The following is an 18,446-nucleotide window of genomic DNA, read 5'->3' on the forward strand; positions in this document are numbered from 1 at the left end:
ATCACTATCACTGTCATTACCATCATCATCATAGTCATCATCACCATAACCGTCAATACTCCTGTAATTGCGGTCGTCATAGTCACGGTCATTGTCATTACTTTCGTAATCATCACCACCACCATCATCATCATCATCACTGTCATTACTCCCGTCGTTATCGTCATCATCATTCCTACCATCATCATTGCCGTCATCAACATCACCGCATGTTTGCAGTAATTGTATATTTCTCACACGTTTGAGGTGTCTAGAGGTGACTTCCTTGTATAGATCTGCTGTTTCCCTCTGCTAAGTCCCTCGTTCCAAAAGAAGATGCAATGTGTTGCTGTTGCTTGCCCAGATCTGGTTTGCTCAAAACAAGACAAAATATTCAATCTGTCATCTGTCACCTGCCTGACTGCCACTAGAGGGCAGAGAAGCTTCGTGTACGGCAGCTGAAGATGACTGCAGTGCTGCCAGAGGGGTTTACCTGCTCTGCGCTTGTGTGTCCCACAGGCCGCACCGCCCTGCAGAAGCGAGTGATGGCGCTGTTGAGGAGGATAGAACACCCCACTGCTGGAAACACAGAGGTGAGCGCAGGAGCATGCAGCCTCTCGAGTCTGTGCCCGTAAACCTGATGTAGTCAGCCGCTGTGGATGATGCTTGATGCTGGCCGTCCTGATCAGACACAATATCTTTCGCATGCATTAAAATCCTTATTTTAATGTTTAGAAGGAAGACAAAATTTCTTTACAGCTTGCTTTCATGACACTTCAGAGTTTTGCTTTCTGCCTGTACTTTACTAATAACATATCAGATGACATGGTCAGAGGCTATCTTTGCTCTTTCTTATGTTGCTGATGTGAGATGAGAGTTCCTTCTCTAATGCAAATATGGGTTTACATTAATAATTGCTTTCCCTCTTACTGTATGTTCTGATTCCTTTTCATCTGTGTTAGGCTTAGACAGTCCACCCCCACTCTCAGGGATGAATTGCCCACTGTGGTGTGGGTCCTTGTATGAGCTAGCCGCGAGGTGATTTAGCCTGTGGTACTGTGAGGTGGTTCATACCGGGAGGCTCTTCTCAAACGAGTGCTGTTCTTCTCCCTGCAGGCATGGGAGGACACGCATGCAAAGTGGGAACACGCCACTAAATTAATTCTTAATCACCCAAAGACAAAAATCGAGGATGGACAGGTAAGCGCAGCCCCTGTTTTAATGTGCAGTGCTTAAAATGGCTGTATTAGTGATAGTTCGAATGCAGTAAACATCATTGGTGGGTGTGTGTGCACCTGCGTGTTTGCAGTAATGGGTTATTAGGATATTGATTGGAGGGGAACGGAAGACAGACCGAATTGACAGACATTTGATCAACTTGCACGCTCAATGGTACACAATGACTTAAAATCCAAGTTCAGATATGTTTCCAGAAGTGGATGAAAAAAAACGCTTTGGTATTACAAGTTTATTAATTTTATGGAATATACACTCACCAAGCACTTTATTAGGAACATTTTTACTTTATTACACCTACTTATTCATGCGATTTTCTAATCAGCCACTTGTGTGGCAGCAGTGCAATGCATGCAATCACGGGTCAGGAGCTTCAATTAATGTTCACATCAACCATCAGGATGGGGAAAAAATTTGATACCGCTAATCTCCTGGGATTTGTATGCACACTAGAGTTTGCAAGGAATGGTGCAATAAACAAACAAAAAAATCCAGTGAGCAGCAGTTCTGCAGACAGAAGCGCCTTGTTAATGAGACATCAGAGGAGAATGGCCAGACTGGTCAAAGCTGACAGGAAGGTGACAGTAACACGACTATCCACACATTACAATAGTGGTATGCAGAAGAGCATCTCTGAACACACAAATGCATCATAACTCTAAGTGGATAGACTACAGCAGTAGAAGTCTTATAAATACCTAGTAAAGTGCTTGTGAGTGTATACTTTAAGACATGTTCATACAGTTATGCACAACTGACCGAATACGAAAAATTCCCAAGCCCAATATGAAGTGGCTCCACCCAATCCCAAGGGCTTTTGACGAGGGGAGAGAAAATGGAGAAAGTTGACACTTTAGTAGGGTTTTAATAGGGACTCTAATAATATAGCAGTCATTTTGATTGGTTGAAAAGGTATACGATCGAGAGTGTCCTATGGCACTGAATGGCACTGAAAGGGTTCATTTAAAATGGCGTACTTACATGCTTCAGCATTCTACACTGTGTTCCGAATTATTATGCAAATGATATTTTTCTCTGATTTTCCTAAATAGTCGATGCAAATGACAGTCAGCGTAATTTTCAAGTCATCACCTGTTAGGGTATAATTCGAATGTTATTGAACAAACCCCCTAATGATAACAGTATTTTTTTCAAAAATAAAAAACTTAAAATGCACTGTTCCAAATTATTACGCACAACAGAGTTTCAAAACATTTTATAGGTTGTAAAGAACTGAAAATGGTCATTTGTTGAATTTGCAGCATTAGGAGGTCATATTTACTGAAATCAAAAGCTATTTCAATCAAAAACATCTTAACAGGTCAAGTTACATTTTTTTTTTGCATCCATTGAACTTGTGAGTTTTTGGAGAGTTTCTGCTTGAATTTCTTTGCAGGATGTCAGAATAGCCTCCCAGAGCTGCTGTTTGGATGTGAACTGCCTCCCACCCTCATAGATCTTTTGCTTGAGGATGCTCCAAAGGTTCTCAATAGGGTTGAGGTCAGGGGAGGATGGGGGCCACACCATGAGTTTCTCTCCTTTTATGCCCATAGCAGCCAATGATGCAGAGGTATTCCTTGCAGCATGAGATGGTGCATTGTCATGCATGAACATGATTTTGTTACGGGAAGCATGGTTCTTATTTTTGTACCATGGAAAAAAGTGGTCAGTCAGAAACTCCACATACTTTTCAGAGGTCATTTTCATACCTTCAGGGACCCTAAAGGGGCCGACCTGCTCTCTCCTCATGTTTCCGGCCCAAAACATGACTCCGCCACCTCCTTGCTGACGTCGCAGCCTTGTTGGGACATGGTGGCCGTCCACCAACCATCCACTACTCCATCCGTCTGGACCATCCAGGGTTGCACGGCACTCATCAGTGAACAAGACTGTTTGAAAATTAGTCTTCATGTATTTCTGGGCCCACCGTTTCTGCTTGTGAGCATTGGTTAGGGGTGGCCGAATAGAAGGTTTATGCATAACTGCAAGCCTCTGGAGGATCCTACACCTTGATGTTCGCGGGACTCCAGAGGCACCAGCACCTTCAAATACCTGTTTGCTGCTTTGTAATGGCATTTTAGCAGCTGCTCTCTTAATCTGATGTTTTTGTCTGGCAGAAACCTTCCTCATTGTGCCTTTATCTGCACGAACCTGTGTGTGCTCTGAATCAGCCACAAATCTCTTAACAGTACGATGATCATGCTTAAGTTTTCGTGAAATATCTAAGGTTTTCATACCTTGTCCAAGGCATTGAACTATTTCACGCTTTTCGGCAGCAGAGAGATCCTTTTTCCTTCCCATATTGCTTGAAAATGGTGGTCTGCTTAATAATGTGGAACGTCCTTCTTAAGTAGTTTTTCCTTTAATTGGGCTCACCTGGCAAACTAATTATCACAGGTGTCTGAGATTGATTTCAGTGATCCAAAGAGCCCTGAGACACAATACCATCCATGAGTTTAATTGAAAAACAAAATTTTTAATCTTTATGACACTTAAATACAATTTGCATAATAATTTGGAACGCGGTGTATTTCCTCTCTTGTCGGCGCAGGAGTGGATCAACATGACCGGCTTCCTGTGCGCCCTGGGCGGGGTGTGCCTGCAGCAGCGCAGCATGCCCGGCCTGGCCACCTACAGCCCGCCCATGGGCCCCCTGAGCGAGCGCAAGGGCTCCATGATCTCCATGGGCTCCAGCGAAGGCAACGTGGACACGCCGCTCAGCAAGTTCCTGGACCGGCTGCTGTCGCTCATGGTGTGCAGCCACGAGAAGGGCCTGCAGATCCGCACCAACGTCAAGGACCTGGTGGGCCTGGAGCTCAGTCCCGCGCTCTACCCCATGCTCTTCAACAAGCTCAAGAACAGCATCAGCCGCTTCTTCGACGCCCAGGGCCCGGTGAGAGCCCCGAGCAGTGACGTTAGCGCTGCCCGATATCCCGATTATATAGCATTATTATTGAATGCAGTAATGGTCTCCCTCCCCCCCCCCCCTTTTCTCATTATTATACCTGATGTACCTTGGAAACGCCTACGCTTCAGTGGCCACTTGAAATGCTTCCAGGGAATTTTACCAGGAAATAGTCCAATTGAGATTTGCATCTCTTTTACAAGGAAGTCCTGGCCAAAATGGAAATAGATACAAAAAATGGAAAAAATGGTGCATTAGACACAGCAAGACACAGAGAGACCTTTTTTTGCCGAGAGACCCAAAAGGCACAAAAACCATTACAGCTAGAAAGTCACATTTCAGAATTCTTTGCTTGACCTAGTTGCTGTCAATTTTGGGGCATTTTTTTGCGACTGTGTTGCCTGCGTCACAAAGCCCATTGGCTAGCCCAAATGATGGCCTTGCCTTGCAGGTTTTCGTTTTGTGTTCATTTTCAAGTATTATTTAAGTTTTTTTTCTGGAATCAAATGGAGAAGGGGGGGGGTGGTATTTCAGTTTTCCTTACGACTGAAGAGGCATTTGTTCATTATCAGTGAAGAGGCATTTGTTAATTATACTTTAACAAGTCTTTCCTGCTTTATTTTATGTGGTTGCGAACTGGTTCTCGTGGTTCTTTCAGATCAGCAGAAGTTTGGGTATCAGTATCGCCGCAGCCTATTGGATGATCATAAGAAAACCAATTAGCAGCAAAGCCTCGTAGCTTGAATGTGATTGACAAAAACACGACACACAACCCTGTGGAAGCTGTACGACCTTGCTGTTGGTTGGCCTTATCAACATTCAATAGCAATGCACCACAGGTTGGCAATGACAGTTATTGCATTTGAAAATTCATGATAATTAAAGTTGTGATTTTTAAAAAGTATTTTCCTCCTCAGGTCCCCATAAACGACACCAACACGCAGTTTGTGGAGCAGACCATCGCCATCATGAAGAACCTTCTGGACAACCATACAGAGGGCAGCTCTGAGCATCTGGGTCAGGCCAGCATTGAGACCATGATGCTGAACCTGGTCAGGTAGGACACACAGCCGTGCTTCCTGCTACGGTCGGTGTTGCTCCCTGCTGCAGTCAGTGCGGTCGGTGTTGCTCCCTGCTGCAGTCAGTGCGGTCGGTGTTGCTCCCTGTTGCAGTCAGTGCGGTCGGTGTTGCTCCCTGCTGCAGTCAGTGCGGTCGGTGTTGCTCCCTGTTGCAGTCAGTGCGGTCGGTGTTGCTCCCTGCTGCAGTCAGTGCGGTCGGTGTTGCTCCCTGCTGCAGTCAGTGCGGTCGGTGTTGCTCCCTGCTGCAGTCAGTGCGGTCGGTGTTGCTCCCTGTTGCAGTCAGTGCGGTCGGTGTTGCTCCCTGCTGCAGTCAGTGCGGTCGGTGTTGCTCCCTGCTGCAGTCAGTGCGGTCGGTGTTGCTCCCTGTTGCAGTCAGTGCGGTCGGTGTTGCTCCCTGCTGCAGTCAGTGCGGTCGGTGTTGCTCCCTGCTGCAGTCAGTGCGGTCGGTGTTGCTCCCTGCTGCAGTCAGTGCGGTCGGTGTTGCTCCCTGCTGCAGTCAGTGCGGTCGGTGTTGCTCCCTGCTGCAGGCAGTGCGGTCGGTGTTGCTCCCTGCTGTGGTCCGCACTGCTCCGTACTGCGATTAGTGCTACCGTTTGCACTGTGGTCGGTGCCGCTCTATGCTGTGGTCAGTGCTGCTCCCTGCTGCGCTCAGTCGTTCTGCTCATGCCCGCTGATGGAGACTCACTAGCTGTGGTACTGGCCTCTGGTGCCCAAAGCCAATGCCCTTGTACAATTACCCTTCTCCACCCCCCTCCCCACAGGTACGTGCGTATCCTTGGCAACATGGTGCACGCCATCCAGATCAAGACCAAGCTGTGTCAGCTGGTGGAGGTGATGATGGAGCGCAGGGACGACCTCTCCTTCTGTCAGGAGATGAAGTTCAGGTGGGTGTTTGAGGGCCTGATGTGATTTGATCCCTGACTTATGCCTCTGTGCACCACAACACCAAGTCATAAGGATTAATAAATTGGAGTCTCAATTTGAGGAAGTTGTGCAGTGGACTTCTACTTGTCCACTCATAATGCAGTTTTTATCATTTCCAACGTTGCTAATACTAGGGTTTAATATGCTCTATAGTGTTTATGCTAGAGACCTATTCTCCCGTAGGTTTTCGTCTTTGACCCTTCGCCCTACCCTGAACACAGTGGAGCAGGCGCTGGTTAACCCTGCGTGTTTTCCTCTCAGGAATAAGATGGTGGAGTACCTGACAGACTGGGTGATGGGCACCTCCAACCAGGCGGCGGACGATACCGTGAAGTGCCTGACGCGGGACCTGGACCAGGCCAGCATGGAGGCGGTGGTGTCTCTGCTGGCCGGCCTGCCCCTGCAGCCTGAGGAGGGCGATGGCGTGGAGTTGATGGAGGCCAAGTCCCAGCTCTTCCTGAAGTAAGGGCTCCACCACCCCACAACTCCTCTGTGGAGGGATGGTGTGGTTAGGACGCCGTCTACAGGTGGGGAGGGAGCAGTTTAGCTGGCTAGCAACCGCAGCTGTAGGCAATTCGATATTTGTTACTAATCCTTTATCTTTTCTCCTGGCAATGAGACTGGGGCCTGGTATGATTCATTTTCACAATCATGAAAATACACACAAGGAATAGGGATGTTGTAGCCAGGACAAGGCTTTTGGAATCTCTCCTTTTGGCGTCTCTCATACCAGGCTCTGATCTCACTGCCAGCAGAACACCCCTCCTTTATCAAACAGCATTTTATATATAAATAAGACTAGACGGCATACAAGGCACGCAACAGTTTTAAGCCTTTTTTTGTGAACTGTAAGGACAGCTACCAATACTACTTGAAGATGGTACAGTACAGTATTAGCAGCTGTCCAAGGGCACAACAGCTGCTAATCTGAATTTTTTCGATTTTATACAGCAGTGTGTATTTCAGAGTTTTTCACTTCTCGAGAAATCTCACCCGGCTTTGTTGAAAGATGGAACTAACTTAGTGCAACAGTTCTCAAACACTAAAAGATCTAAATATTACACTATATAAAATGTTATTTAGCAGACACTTTTAGCCAAAGTGACATACGGAAAAGAGCATATCAAGGTCATTAAACAAACCACAGAACAGCTTTGATAAGCTACAATTCCCAAAGAAATGCAATACAAATACAACTGAAACTGCAACTCGATTATACTACAAAGTACAACAAGGGGCTCACAAATTCAGAGGGGTGAAATGAATGTCAATGGATCAGGGTACTCCTGCAGATAAATCAAGGTACAGTGCGAAGAGATGAGTCTTCAGACTGCGTTGGAAAATGGGCAGTGAGTGAGCAGTTCTTATAGGAATGGGGAGGTCATTCCACCACTGGGGAGCTAGGGTTGAGTAACTCCACAGTCAGAACGAGCGAGAGCCATTCATAAGGCTAGCAAGATGTGCAAGTATTCTCATTAACCTGTGTGGCAGAGGGCAGGAAAGAGGAATGTCATCAGCATAACCGTAACATGAGAAGCCATGTGAACCAAGAGATTTAGTCTGAAGGGAAAACGGGCCCAGTACAGAGCCCTGTGGGACTCCAGTGAGAAGAGCATGAGGTGAAGAGACGGACCCCCTCCAGGTGACCTGGTAGAACATATCTGCTAGATGGGAAGCAAACCAGAGGTGAGGGATGAAGCTTTGCAGTGGCGAGTGTGTCTTTCACAGCCAGGACAGCAGTCTTCGTCAAGTGTCTGGATGAGAAGCTGGACTGGTGACGGTCCAGCAGGTTGTGCTGTTGGAGAAAAGGTGTAAGTTGGTGAAGTACAGCTCATTCCAGAGCTTTGGACAGGAAGGGAAGTAGTGACACAGGTCAATCGTTCCTAACATCAGAGGGGTCAAAGGTTGGTTAAGGAGTGGGGTAACACGGGCCAATTCAGGGGGAACCTTACCACTGTCAAGGGAGTGGTTGATTATGGAGGGCAGATGAGAAACAAGCTCACCTGATATAGACTGGAGGGGACAGCAGATGGGATGGGATGGGGTTGTGCAATGGTAAAGATGGAAACATTTCATCAAACATTTCATTTAAATATCGGTTTGCTGCGCCACGCAGGATCGCGGCTCCGATTTCAGCCTCTACATCACTCCGAGGTTAGAGCGCCCCCCTCCCTCTGTCCCCAGGTACTTCACGCTGTTCATGAACCTGCTGAACGACTGCAGCGAGGTGGAGGATGACGGACAGCAGGTGGGCGGGCGCAAGCGCGGGATGTCCCGCCGCCTGGCGTCCCTGCGGCACTGCACCGTCCTGGCCATGTCCAACCTGCTCAACGCCAACGTCGACAGTGGCCTCATGCACTCCATTGGTGAGCCCGGCCCCGGCCCAGCTCTCCCACACAGAAACGGACCGTGTATCGCCTAGGGCCGTACACGTTTCAAAATCTAATCAAAATGTATCTGTCATATGCACAATGCAGGCATAATACATAATGAAATGCTTACTTGCGGCGGTCCCCTGACTAATTTAAAAACTCAAAATTATTAGAACTAGAAAATTAGAAAATAATATTTTCAAAATCTGACCTGCACATACATATACAATATATTATATACAATAAATAGTTTAAAAAAAAAAAAAAACATGGTGCTGTCCTGTCTCAGTTAGTGTCCATTCAGCAGTCTAACGGTGCATGGATTTCTTAATTTCAACTTGAATTTTTAGTTTCCAAAACCATTTTGTTGATATGACATTTTAGATAAATTTCTGAATGATAACATTGTTTTTGTGTCCCAACATGAAATGTGTATTCTGATCTACAAATGAACGGGCACAGCATCTCTTCTGGAATGGATTTACCCACCCCTCAAGTCAAAGTAGGGGGGTGTATGTAGTATTTAAAAGAGATGTGCAAAATTACATTGCCTTACACAGCACAAACCCAAGGCAAGAATGATAATAATTAGGCCTGTCTCAGTGTTACTGTTTTGATACCAGTGTTACTTCTAAAACGCTGTTGACGCTCATGTCAAACTTAAACTGATCGTTGGTCTCAACGTTATTATTATGTTATCTTGATTTTAACACGCCAATGTTCTGAATATGCCATTGACAAGAAAAAACAGTGTTGCGGAGGTTAAATGATTCAGTTCAATTTAGAAAAAATCCGCTTTCATCAGTATGTATATTTCGTGGAAAAATATACACCACTGTTAACTACCCACGTGAGCTTTTGGCACAACCTGCAGTAGAGGCGAACTAAATCTGCTCTTCAAGATAATTTTGCCTTGAATAGTCTCCGAGTGTGAGTGCTGAGAGTATCCATAATTTAAAATGTCAATAAAATATGCACATTTGCCTATTCAAATGAAGATAATTGTATCACCTAATGGCTTAGTTGATGATAACTGGCTATATTTGAAGGAGCTGAGTATTATATGAATATAATATAATGTGATTTATATGTGTTATCTGTCAGCGTTGTTGTCGCAAAATGCAGTATTGACGATGTGGACATGACAGCACTGGTCTAGTCTTGTGAACCAAATTCCACTGTTTGAACCCAACACCACAAGAAGCCTAATTTTTGTGATGGTGGCCTCTCTCCTTGGCCCCTCTCCCCTTATTTCCAGGCTTGGGCTACCACAAGGACCTCCAGACGCGAGCTACCTTCATGGAGGTGCTGACCAAGATCTTGCAGCAGGGTACGGAGTTCGACACGCTGGCCGAGACGGTGCTGGCCGACCGCTTCGAGAGGCTGGTGGAGCTGGTCACCATGATGGGAGACCAGGGAGAGCTTCCCATCGCCATGGCTCTGGCCAACGTGGTGCCTTGCTCTCAGTGGGTGGGTAGAGCTGTGCTCCAATAAGCCTTAAGCATGCAGCACACGGCCATTGTGTGTCCACCAGCTTAGTCTGCTTGGGCGGCAGGTGGTAGCCTTGTGGTCAGTTGCTTGACTGGCAAGAGTTGCCCCGGAAGGGTTTCTGACTTGCATCTGGAGAAATGAAGTTAGCTCCCTAAAAGGAAGAACTGTGCTATTGGGCCCTTGACCAAGACCTTTAACCCTGAACCATTAACCCTTAATCCAAAAACTCTTTGTTCTCTTTTGCTGTCTGCTGAAATGCAGTGATTCCCCCAGGGCATTCTTGAAAAAGTGAAGCATTTTCTCAATTGACCTCCCCTGGTCAAATAAAGGATATATAAAAAAATTACAGCAGGGTGATATTTCAGAATTACAACTTGATGAACTGTTGTCCAAGTTTTCTATTCATGTTGCCCCCCAGCTGTCCAGTGGGACTTCAGGGAAACTGCTTCCATTTCAGATAACAATCCACTAAAATAAATGAAGGTAGCTTGCTGCGTTTTTTTACTGGCCAGTGGTGGGAATTTTGTCAGATTAAGTTTGGTTCTGTCATTCTTCAGACAGGGTTTATGAAGAAGGTTTCTTGAATGTTTCTGTAATCCCTTTACTTGCGGGCTGTCTATGTGGGTAGGACGGGGGTGACCCTGTTGGTGTGTTCTCCAGGACGAGCTGGCCCGGGTCTTGGTGACCCTCTTCGACTCCCGCCACCTGCTGTACCAGCTGCTGTGGAACATGTTCTCCAAGGAAGTGGAGCTGGCCGACTCCATGCAGACACTCTTCAGAGGAAACAGCCTGGCCAGTAAAATCATGACCTTTTGTTTCAAGGTAAAGGATTGGAGGGTCCACTTGTACTACAGCTGTTAAAAGTTGCACAGCTTTTTTTTAATCAAGTTTTTATCTATAATGTTTTTAAGCCGAGTCTGTCTGTCATGTTCTGTCGTGTCATACTGTTATTGTGTCAGTATCTGAGCCTGAGCCGCAATACAGCAAATGTTTTTACACTGTGAATGTTTCCTTGGCCACAGTATTTTCATGTTATCAATACCTCACGAGACAGGCATCAGCATTTATTAAAATGAAGTGCCTGCTCTTATCTCAGGTCATTGTGTTGCCACACAAAGAGCTTCTCAGAAATCAAGATCATGTTGAATCAGCATGGGTTTATCTTTCTCAGCCTTTTCTTTATAAACAAAATAGATTTTTATCAGTGCCATTGTATGCGTTTTTTGTGAATAAAACCTGTCTCACTTTACAAAACCGAAACACCCCTCCACAAAAAACCCCCCGAAAAAACCAATCAGGCTAGCTCAGTGTCACCAAGCTAAATATGTAATTGCGTTGTTTGTTGCACATGTATGACAGGGAGTTGGCCGTGCGCGACCAGTGTTTTTGAAGGTTGTGTGCACGGATAGAAGACCTCAGAATGTGTTCTCACTGGATGCCCCACCTCTGTGTTTCAGGTATATGGCGCCACCTACCTGCAGAAGCTTCTGGAGCCACTGCTCAGAGGGGTCATCACGGCCCCCGAGTGGCAGATGATAAGCTTTGAGGTAGACCCCACCAGGTGAGCTCCCCACTGCCATTAATGTGCTTTTTTATGAGGGTGGCCCCTTCCCTCAAGGGTTGGCTGTTGACGGCTCCTGCAGTGACGCACATCTCTGTAACCCGCCTCCGCCCACTGCAGGCTGGAGCCCACGGAGAGCCTGGACGAGAACCAGCGCAACCTGCTGCAGATCACCAACCGCTTCTTCCTGGCCATCATCAACTCGTCCTGCGAGTTCCCTCCGCAGCTGCGTAGCGTGTGCCACTGTCTGTTCCAGGTACGGCGTCCCTCCCTGGCCCCTGCCGCCCAACACCGCGTTCCCTGTACACCCGGGGCTGTCTGCTCTCTCTATGCGAGACTACATCCAGACACTGTGTACGTCAGTTCCAAACTCCTGTTCCTGGCGGTTTACCTTCCTATATGTTTTCACTCCAACTCTTACAGAACATACCTCATTCAACAGCTAGAGATCTCAATCGGTAGAATTAGTTTTTGTGTGCCAAATGAGTTTTGAGAAGAACAGGAACAGGACGGTAGATTTTCTGGAACTGGGTTTGGAGACCACTGGTGTACACGGTTGGAGAGAGATGATGCAGAAGAGCACACGCCATCTTTGACCTGTGTAGTTCAGCCCTGGGTGTTGGGTTCCTGAAATCCTCCATGTGGGGGCTATGAAGGTGCAGCTCTGGGAGAAGAAGCTTCTGGAGTGCACAAAGCCCCCACTGCCCCCTCAAACTCCCTCCCCACAGGTATGGGGGGCGGCTGCTGTTCCACCCTTGCTCAGGAACAACTCTGCCACCACTCCTTACTGCCCCTGCAACACAGTCACCCAGAGTTCACAGCAGACTCCAGAGTAAAGGACAAGAACTATACCCCTATGCCCTGAGAGCTCCTTCACTGCAAAAACCAAAAAAAAGTAAATCTCTATCTCTTTTATGTTAAGACTTAAAATTTGATTTATTTGTTGCTAAATAGAACAAAAATTATCATTTCAATTACAGGGTGAGACAGTTTCACAAAGAAAGCTAATGTTTTCTACTTGAGAGGAAAAAATAAATATTACAAATCTAAAAAGGCAGTGGTTTTTTGCAGTGTTTTCTGGGTTGGTGGTGGCACATATGGACCAGTTGGCTCACTGTGGTGTCCTGGCCGCTGCTTTAGCTTGCTGCTGTTTCTGTGTCGGACTAAAGCCAGGATGAGGTCATGTGGACTGGTCACCTTCAGGGGTGTGAATTTGGGGTCTCAGCAGGGTCAAACTTGCCTTCATAACAACCACTCCCCACAACCCACACCAACCCCCCCCCCACCCCCCCGTCGCTGCCCCCTCGGCTGTGAGTTTTGGGCGGCGTCCACCCCTCCATCTCGTCTGTGTGGCATATTGTGCTGCAGGGTTTGTGCAAGTGTTCATTTTGTGTTACCTCCCTGTGTGTAGCCGGTGCTGTGACATGTTTGTGCTCATCTCTGTCCTGTAGGCAACTTGCCACTCTCTACTGAATAAAGCCACAGTTAAAGAAAAAAAGGAAAGCAAAAAATCAGTAAGTTTGGATAATTTTTTTTTTCTTTGCCACTTTTTTTCTTTTCGGAAGCAAAACGGCTTTTTTGTTTTTTTTTGGTATTTGGGTTTCTTTTTGGCTGTTTTTATTTCTCCTTTTTTTTATTTATTACTGACTTAATTTGTTTATCCAAAAACCTTTTCACATTCCGATCTGTTACCGATCTTCACTTGAAATCATTCTACTAATTCCGGCTCTCAAAGAAGCTTCTCATTTCAATTAACATTGCGCACACAGGAACCCAGTGCCATTTTGTAACTGTCCTTGTCCCGGTGCCTTTGTCACATTGCTGGTGGAGGGGGGGAGTTGCAGGGGCGTCCTGTTTGTGGGAAGGGTGGATGTTTGCAGTCTGTGAACGGGGTAATGGGGAGGTGGTGGTGTTGCTGGTGGTGGGGGATGGAGTAACATACCGGTCATAGCTTTGCTGAACCTTCATGCACAGTTGGCTGTACATTGGCAGATGAATACACAGCTCTCAATGAGACATTCAACCTAACGGTCATGTACTGTATGAGGGGCCTCATGTTGAAGTGGGAGATTGTTTGATGTCCAGTGAGGCCAGAACGCTAAACCCCGATCTAAACTAAACCCAAGGAGAAGTGTGTGTGTTTTTAATGGGACTTTAGATTGAGGCTGCAAGTGAAACCATGGATATACCTGACAGTCACGTTTATGCTCCGTGTACCTTTCGTTTTGCGCAGTTCACAAGCAGATTCAGAGCCTGGGATACATTTTAGGTCTAGGATCCGTACAAAATGCTAATTCTGCTGATACCTCTTTATACTATCTTTATCTGACCGCAAGCTGAATCACAAATAATGGCTGCCGATCCTCCAGTTTGTGTTGTTCAGTTGTGTTGCAGACACCCACAGAGGTTATGCTTTGATGTCAAGAGCCATTTTCAGTTATGGACGTGTATGTCTGCTACATACATGTATATCAGTAAAGTTATATGTTTGTATACGAGTGTATATATACATGCATATGTACTGTCAATATATATATTTTATACACTACATGTGTACATATACATTGCAGTCCATAAGTATTTGGACAGTGACCCAATTTTTGTTGTTTTTGCTCTATTCCAGCACATTGGAATTTAATTGAAATCATGAATATGACGGTAAAGCAGTACAGACTGTCGGCTTTTATTAGCAGTTATTTACATCCGTATTTACAACGTGCTGGTGAGCTCAGCAATGACAAACAACCTGGTAGACCACTGTAGTGGAAAACTGACTGTCAAAAGAGCACTCTCCACAATGTAGTTCTGGATGTGTCGAGGACAATAATAAAGAGACAACTGCAAAAGCATACACCAGCAGTTCACCACAAACCACTGGTAAGCCTGAATAATACAACTGGCTTGAGCTTACTAAAAAGTATTTGTCTTTATTGATCATGTGACTTCTGCATGAATTCTCAAGTGTACAGAAACATTTTACTCAGATCCAGCGCTTTACCTTGTAGCAGGACAATAACCCTGAACACACTGCTAAAGCAACCATAGTTTCCACGGCTAAAAAATGGCCTGCTGAATTGAATTCCCAAGCCAATCACCCGACTTGAATCTGAGTAAATGTATTTGCTGAAGGCAAGTCTGCGGGCAAAAATCCCCTGAAAGTAACTGGAACTAAAGATGTCTGCAGACCTGGCCTGGGAGAGCATCACCAGGGAAAATAATGTCAATGGGTTGGAAACTTCAGGCAGTTATCGAATGGAAAGGCTTTGCAACCATCTACTAAATATGATGATTTTATTTCAGATTATATATGTGGTTGGAGCTATGTGTAAAAAGGGCAGCAATTACTACACAATTCACCCAATATGGATGTAAATACACATTTAAGCTTTAAACTCATACTCACTGTTTCATTTCAGATTCATTGTGCTGGTGTACAGAGCCAATACAACTAATATTGTTTATGTTTAGAGTAGCTGCTGCTTTAAGCCTCACTCAGGCCCCTGGGTTTTGGTAGATTGTGCCTGCATTGTGATGTCTCTGGCAGTGATATGCTGTCATGTACGGGAAGGAACCATGCAGGCTAATTCTCTTTCCTTAAGCAAGGCGCTGGTATGGCCAGTCTCTCTCACTCCCTCCGAGCTTTGGCAAGGACCTTAACGCCACATTATCTCTCCTTTCACCTCCTGTGCACCCCCCAACACTTCAGAGTGCTCCTGCATTTGTGCCGTTTGCTTTCAGGGTGACAGCGTGGTGTGGAGTTGTTTAGCTGGGGCTGGGGGTGGGGGTGGCAGTTTTGTCATTTGTGGTGAAGATTGAAAAGTGTTTTTTTTCCATTCGTAAGTTATGTCTCCGCTTCACATTACCTGATGCTCCACGTGTGTTAGTCTGGCTTGCATAACTGTGGGCATGGTGGCGATGTCACACGCGCATACACACGCAGAAGCACTCACGCACACTACTCACTCGGACACACAAACATACGCACACTCACATGCACATGCAAATACACTCACATACACACACTTGCATACATGTACGCGCGCACACACACACACACACACACTCACACTCACACTCACACACCCCCCCCCACTAATGTGTAATTTCTCTCCTCTCCCCTTCTGCACCCCTCCTGGCAGGTGGTTAGTCAGCGCTTTCCTCAGAACAGCATCGGCGCCGTGGGCAGTGCCATGTTCCTGCGCTTCATCAACCCCGCCATCGTCTCTCCGTACGAGGCGGGGATCCTGGAGAAAAAGCCCCCGCCTCGCATCGAGAGAGGCCTCAAGCTCATGTCCAAAGTAAGACATGCTTCTCGCGCTCCAAGCGGTGTACACGCATTGTGTCAAAGTTAAGCCAGATATCATTCCCAAACTGTGAAATAGAGGACTGTGAAACACAACATACAGTGCGTTTACCTGCTCGCTCAATATCGGACTGCTTAGCATATTTGATAGTCCCAGGTAGAATGCAGTTTTACAGGTGTAGATTTAAATGCTGATTCAATGGCTTTGTGTCCTAATTTGGTCTCTTCTGTTTCTCTTTGCAGATTCTGCAGAGTATTGCTAATCACGTTTTGTTTACAAAAGAGGAGCACATGAGGCCTTTCAATGATTTTGTGAAGGGCAACTTCGATGCAGCAAGAAGGTATGTCCACCGCGCCTTAAACCGCTTGGGCTGTCTGTGCTCCTTGTGTGTGTTGGTCTTCACCAACACCTGTGCCGGTCATACAGGTCAGCCCTGACCACCCTGGCTCTTGCAGGTTTTTCCTGGACATTGCGTCTGACTGCCCGGCCAGCGACTCGGTGAACCACAGCCTGTCCTTCATCAGCGACGGAAATGTGCTGGCCCTTCATCGGCTGCTATGGAACAACCAGGAGAAGATCGGACAGTACCTGTCCAGCAACCGGTGAGCAGCTGCTGCCTCCTCACGCGGCTCGTAATGGCTACTGCAGTACTCTACACAGTCAGAGGGGCTATCCAGTTAGTCCAAATCAAGATCGCCATCACAGAAAGTTGTCATATGTAGATTAGAACAGGCTTTCAACATACAAGCTCGCCAAGTCGCTCACTTCTGAGATAACAATGATGTTTTGTGAAGTGACGGTAAAGGTAAATATGTGAATGGCTTCAGACTACATTGCATGTGGTAATGATAAAATGATGAAATATTTAAAGTTCTGATTCTACAATTCTGAAATGTTTATTGAATCGCAACCACCCTGTCTGGCACCAACCAGGCCACACTAAAAGTCACTTGGATCCCCATTCTGACATTTGTTCTGAAAAACCACTGAACCTCTTGACGATGTCTGCATGCTTTTATTCATTTAGTTGCTGCCACATAATTGGCTGAATGAATATTTGCATTAACAAGCTGGTGTACAGGTCTGCCTAATAAAGTGCTCAGTGAGTGTATATTTCTAGTTCATAATGTGATGTAATTATTCAATGCAAATATCTGAAATAGTTTCTGAGATATAATAGTTTATGCAAATATGCAATGGTATTAATGGGAAATGGTTTGGGTTTGGCACTTCTGTGCAAATATACACGATATTACATGATTACACTTGGACCCGTGAAACCCTCTGCCATTCTTAATTGATAGACTTAGCCACACTAGTCCTGTGTGTTTTTATGTCTGACTTTGAATGTGTTAAATTATAGTTATTGACTTTACTTGTGGTGGATGTGAAGTGGATGCATCCTTCTGTGATAGTTTACCTAATGTAATAATGTTATATTTTCATCTGGGGAAACTACAGGCTTGGCGATCTGTTGTGAACTTGTCTGGCTTCTATGGATCTTAGCCCACCTACTCTAAACAACAGGCTGCTTTGCACTTCAGATTTTCATATGCAAAAAATTATGAAAAATGTATTTGAATATGTTAAGAATTCAGGATCAGTTTCGGAACATCAACCTGTTGTCAACCTGTCCACTCAACATCAATATCTGGAAATTATTTCAGACCTCGTTCCAGGAATGTCTGTACTCCATTTATTTATATTCTTTTAAAAAATGTAGGATGGACCAGGATTTAAGGCAAACATATTTTTCAAGATTTCATTTCAAATATATGAGACTTACAAAAAATGGGGAGACATGAATGGTTAGTTTTGTCTAAGTTGGACCTGTTATGGATGCTAATTTCAAACGCCATGTAACACCGCAAAAGTTGTCTGTTCTAGGGGCTATTATTTTAAGGTATCCAAATAAAACTACAGAGGTGTGTGCGTGTGGTGTGTGGGGGTGGTGTGTGTGTGTGTGTGTGTGTGTGTGTGTGTGTGTGTGTGTGTGTGTGTGTGTGTACGTGCGTGCGTGCATGCGCGTGTGTGTGTGTCTGTCTGTCATAAGGGGGGAGGCAGATGTGTCTTCAACATTGCTTGGTTCTGGTAGAGACAGTACTCGCTATGTCCTCCGAATCCTCGCATTTGCTCGATCTGCCTCCCCCCTTGTGACAGACACACACACGTGCATGCACACACGTACACACACACACACACCACCCCCACACACCACACACATACACACACACACCTCTGTACGTGCGTGCATGCGCGCGCATGTGTGTGTGTCACAAGGGGGGAGGCAGATGTGTCTTCAACATTGCTTGGTTCTGGTAGAGACAGTACTCGCTATATCCTCCGAATCCTCGCATTTGCTCAATCTGCGGAAATGTTGTACATTCTGGGTCAGGCCATACCTGTCTGTCACCTGAGCTAGTTTCCCAACATATGGGGAAGTATGCAAGTATATGTTGCTGAGTGACTGACACTAAAATATATAAAAAGAGGAACAGGCTTGCCTTTCTGGTCAGCTATCAATGCTATTATCAGTAAAATAAGAGTTTTTTGCTGTTAGCTACTGTGAGAGTGAGATGATTGGCCAAGTAATTT

The 18,446-nt window shown here is 45.8% G+C and overlaps 1 protein-coding gene across 1 annotated transcript in view; it reads left to right on the plus strand.

Moving 5' to 3' along the window:
- Positions 1-18,446, plus strand: part of nf1b (neurofibromin 1b) — a 118,072-nt gene that overhangs the window by 40,409 nt on the left and 59,217 nt on the right. The window contains exons 18-32 of the mRNA XM_061247852.1: positions 499-572; positions 1,096-1,179; positions 3,767-4,108; positions 5,038-5,177; positions 5,961-6,083; positions 6,385-6,585; positions 8,308-8,489; positions 9,754-9,965; positions 10,647-10,808; positions 11,444-11,547; positions 11,668-11,803; positions 12,999-13,061; positions 15,687-15,845; positions 16,094-16,191; positions 16,307-16,453. Of these exons, the coding sequence (XP_061103836.1) occupies positions 499-572; positions 1,096-1,179; positions 3,767-4,108; positions 5,038-5,177; positions 5,961-6,083; positions 6,385-6,585; positions 8,308-8,489; positions 9,754-9,965; positions 10,647-10,808; positions 11,444-11,547; positions 11,668-11,803; positions 12,999-13,061; positions 15,687-15,845; positions 16,094-16,191; positions 16,307-16,453 (2,227 nt within the window). The remainder of the gene's footprint in view (positions 1-498; positions 573-1,095; positions 1,180-3,766; positions 4,109-5,037; positions 5,178-5,960; positions 6,084-6,384; positions 6,586-8,307; positions 8,490-9,753; positions 9,966-10,646; positions 10,809-11,443; positions 11,548-11,667; positions 11,804-12,998; positions 13,062-15,686; positions 15,846-16,093; positions 16,192-16,306; positions 16,454-18,446) is intronic.

The sequence above is a fragment of the Conger conger genome, chromosome 7 (genome assembly GCF_963514075.1).
Source record: "Conger conger chromosome 7, fConCon1.1, whole genome shotgun sequence".
Lineage (NCBI taxonomy): Eukaryota > Metazoa > Chordata > Actinopteri > Anguilliformes > Congridae > Conger > Conger conger.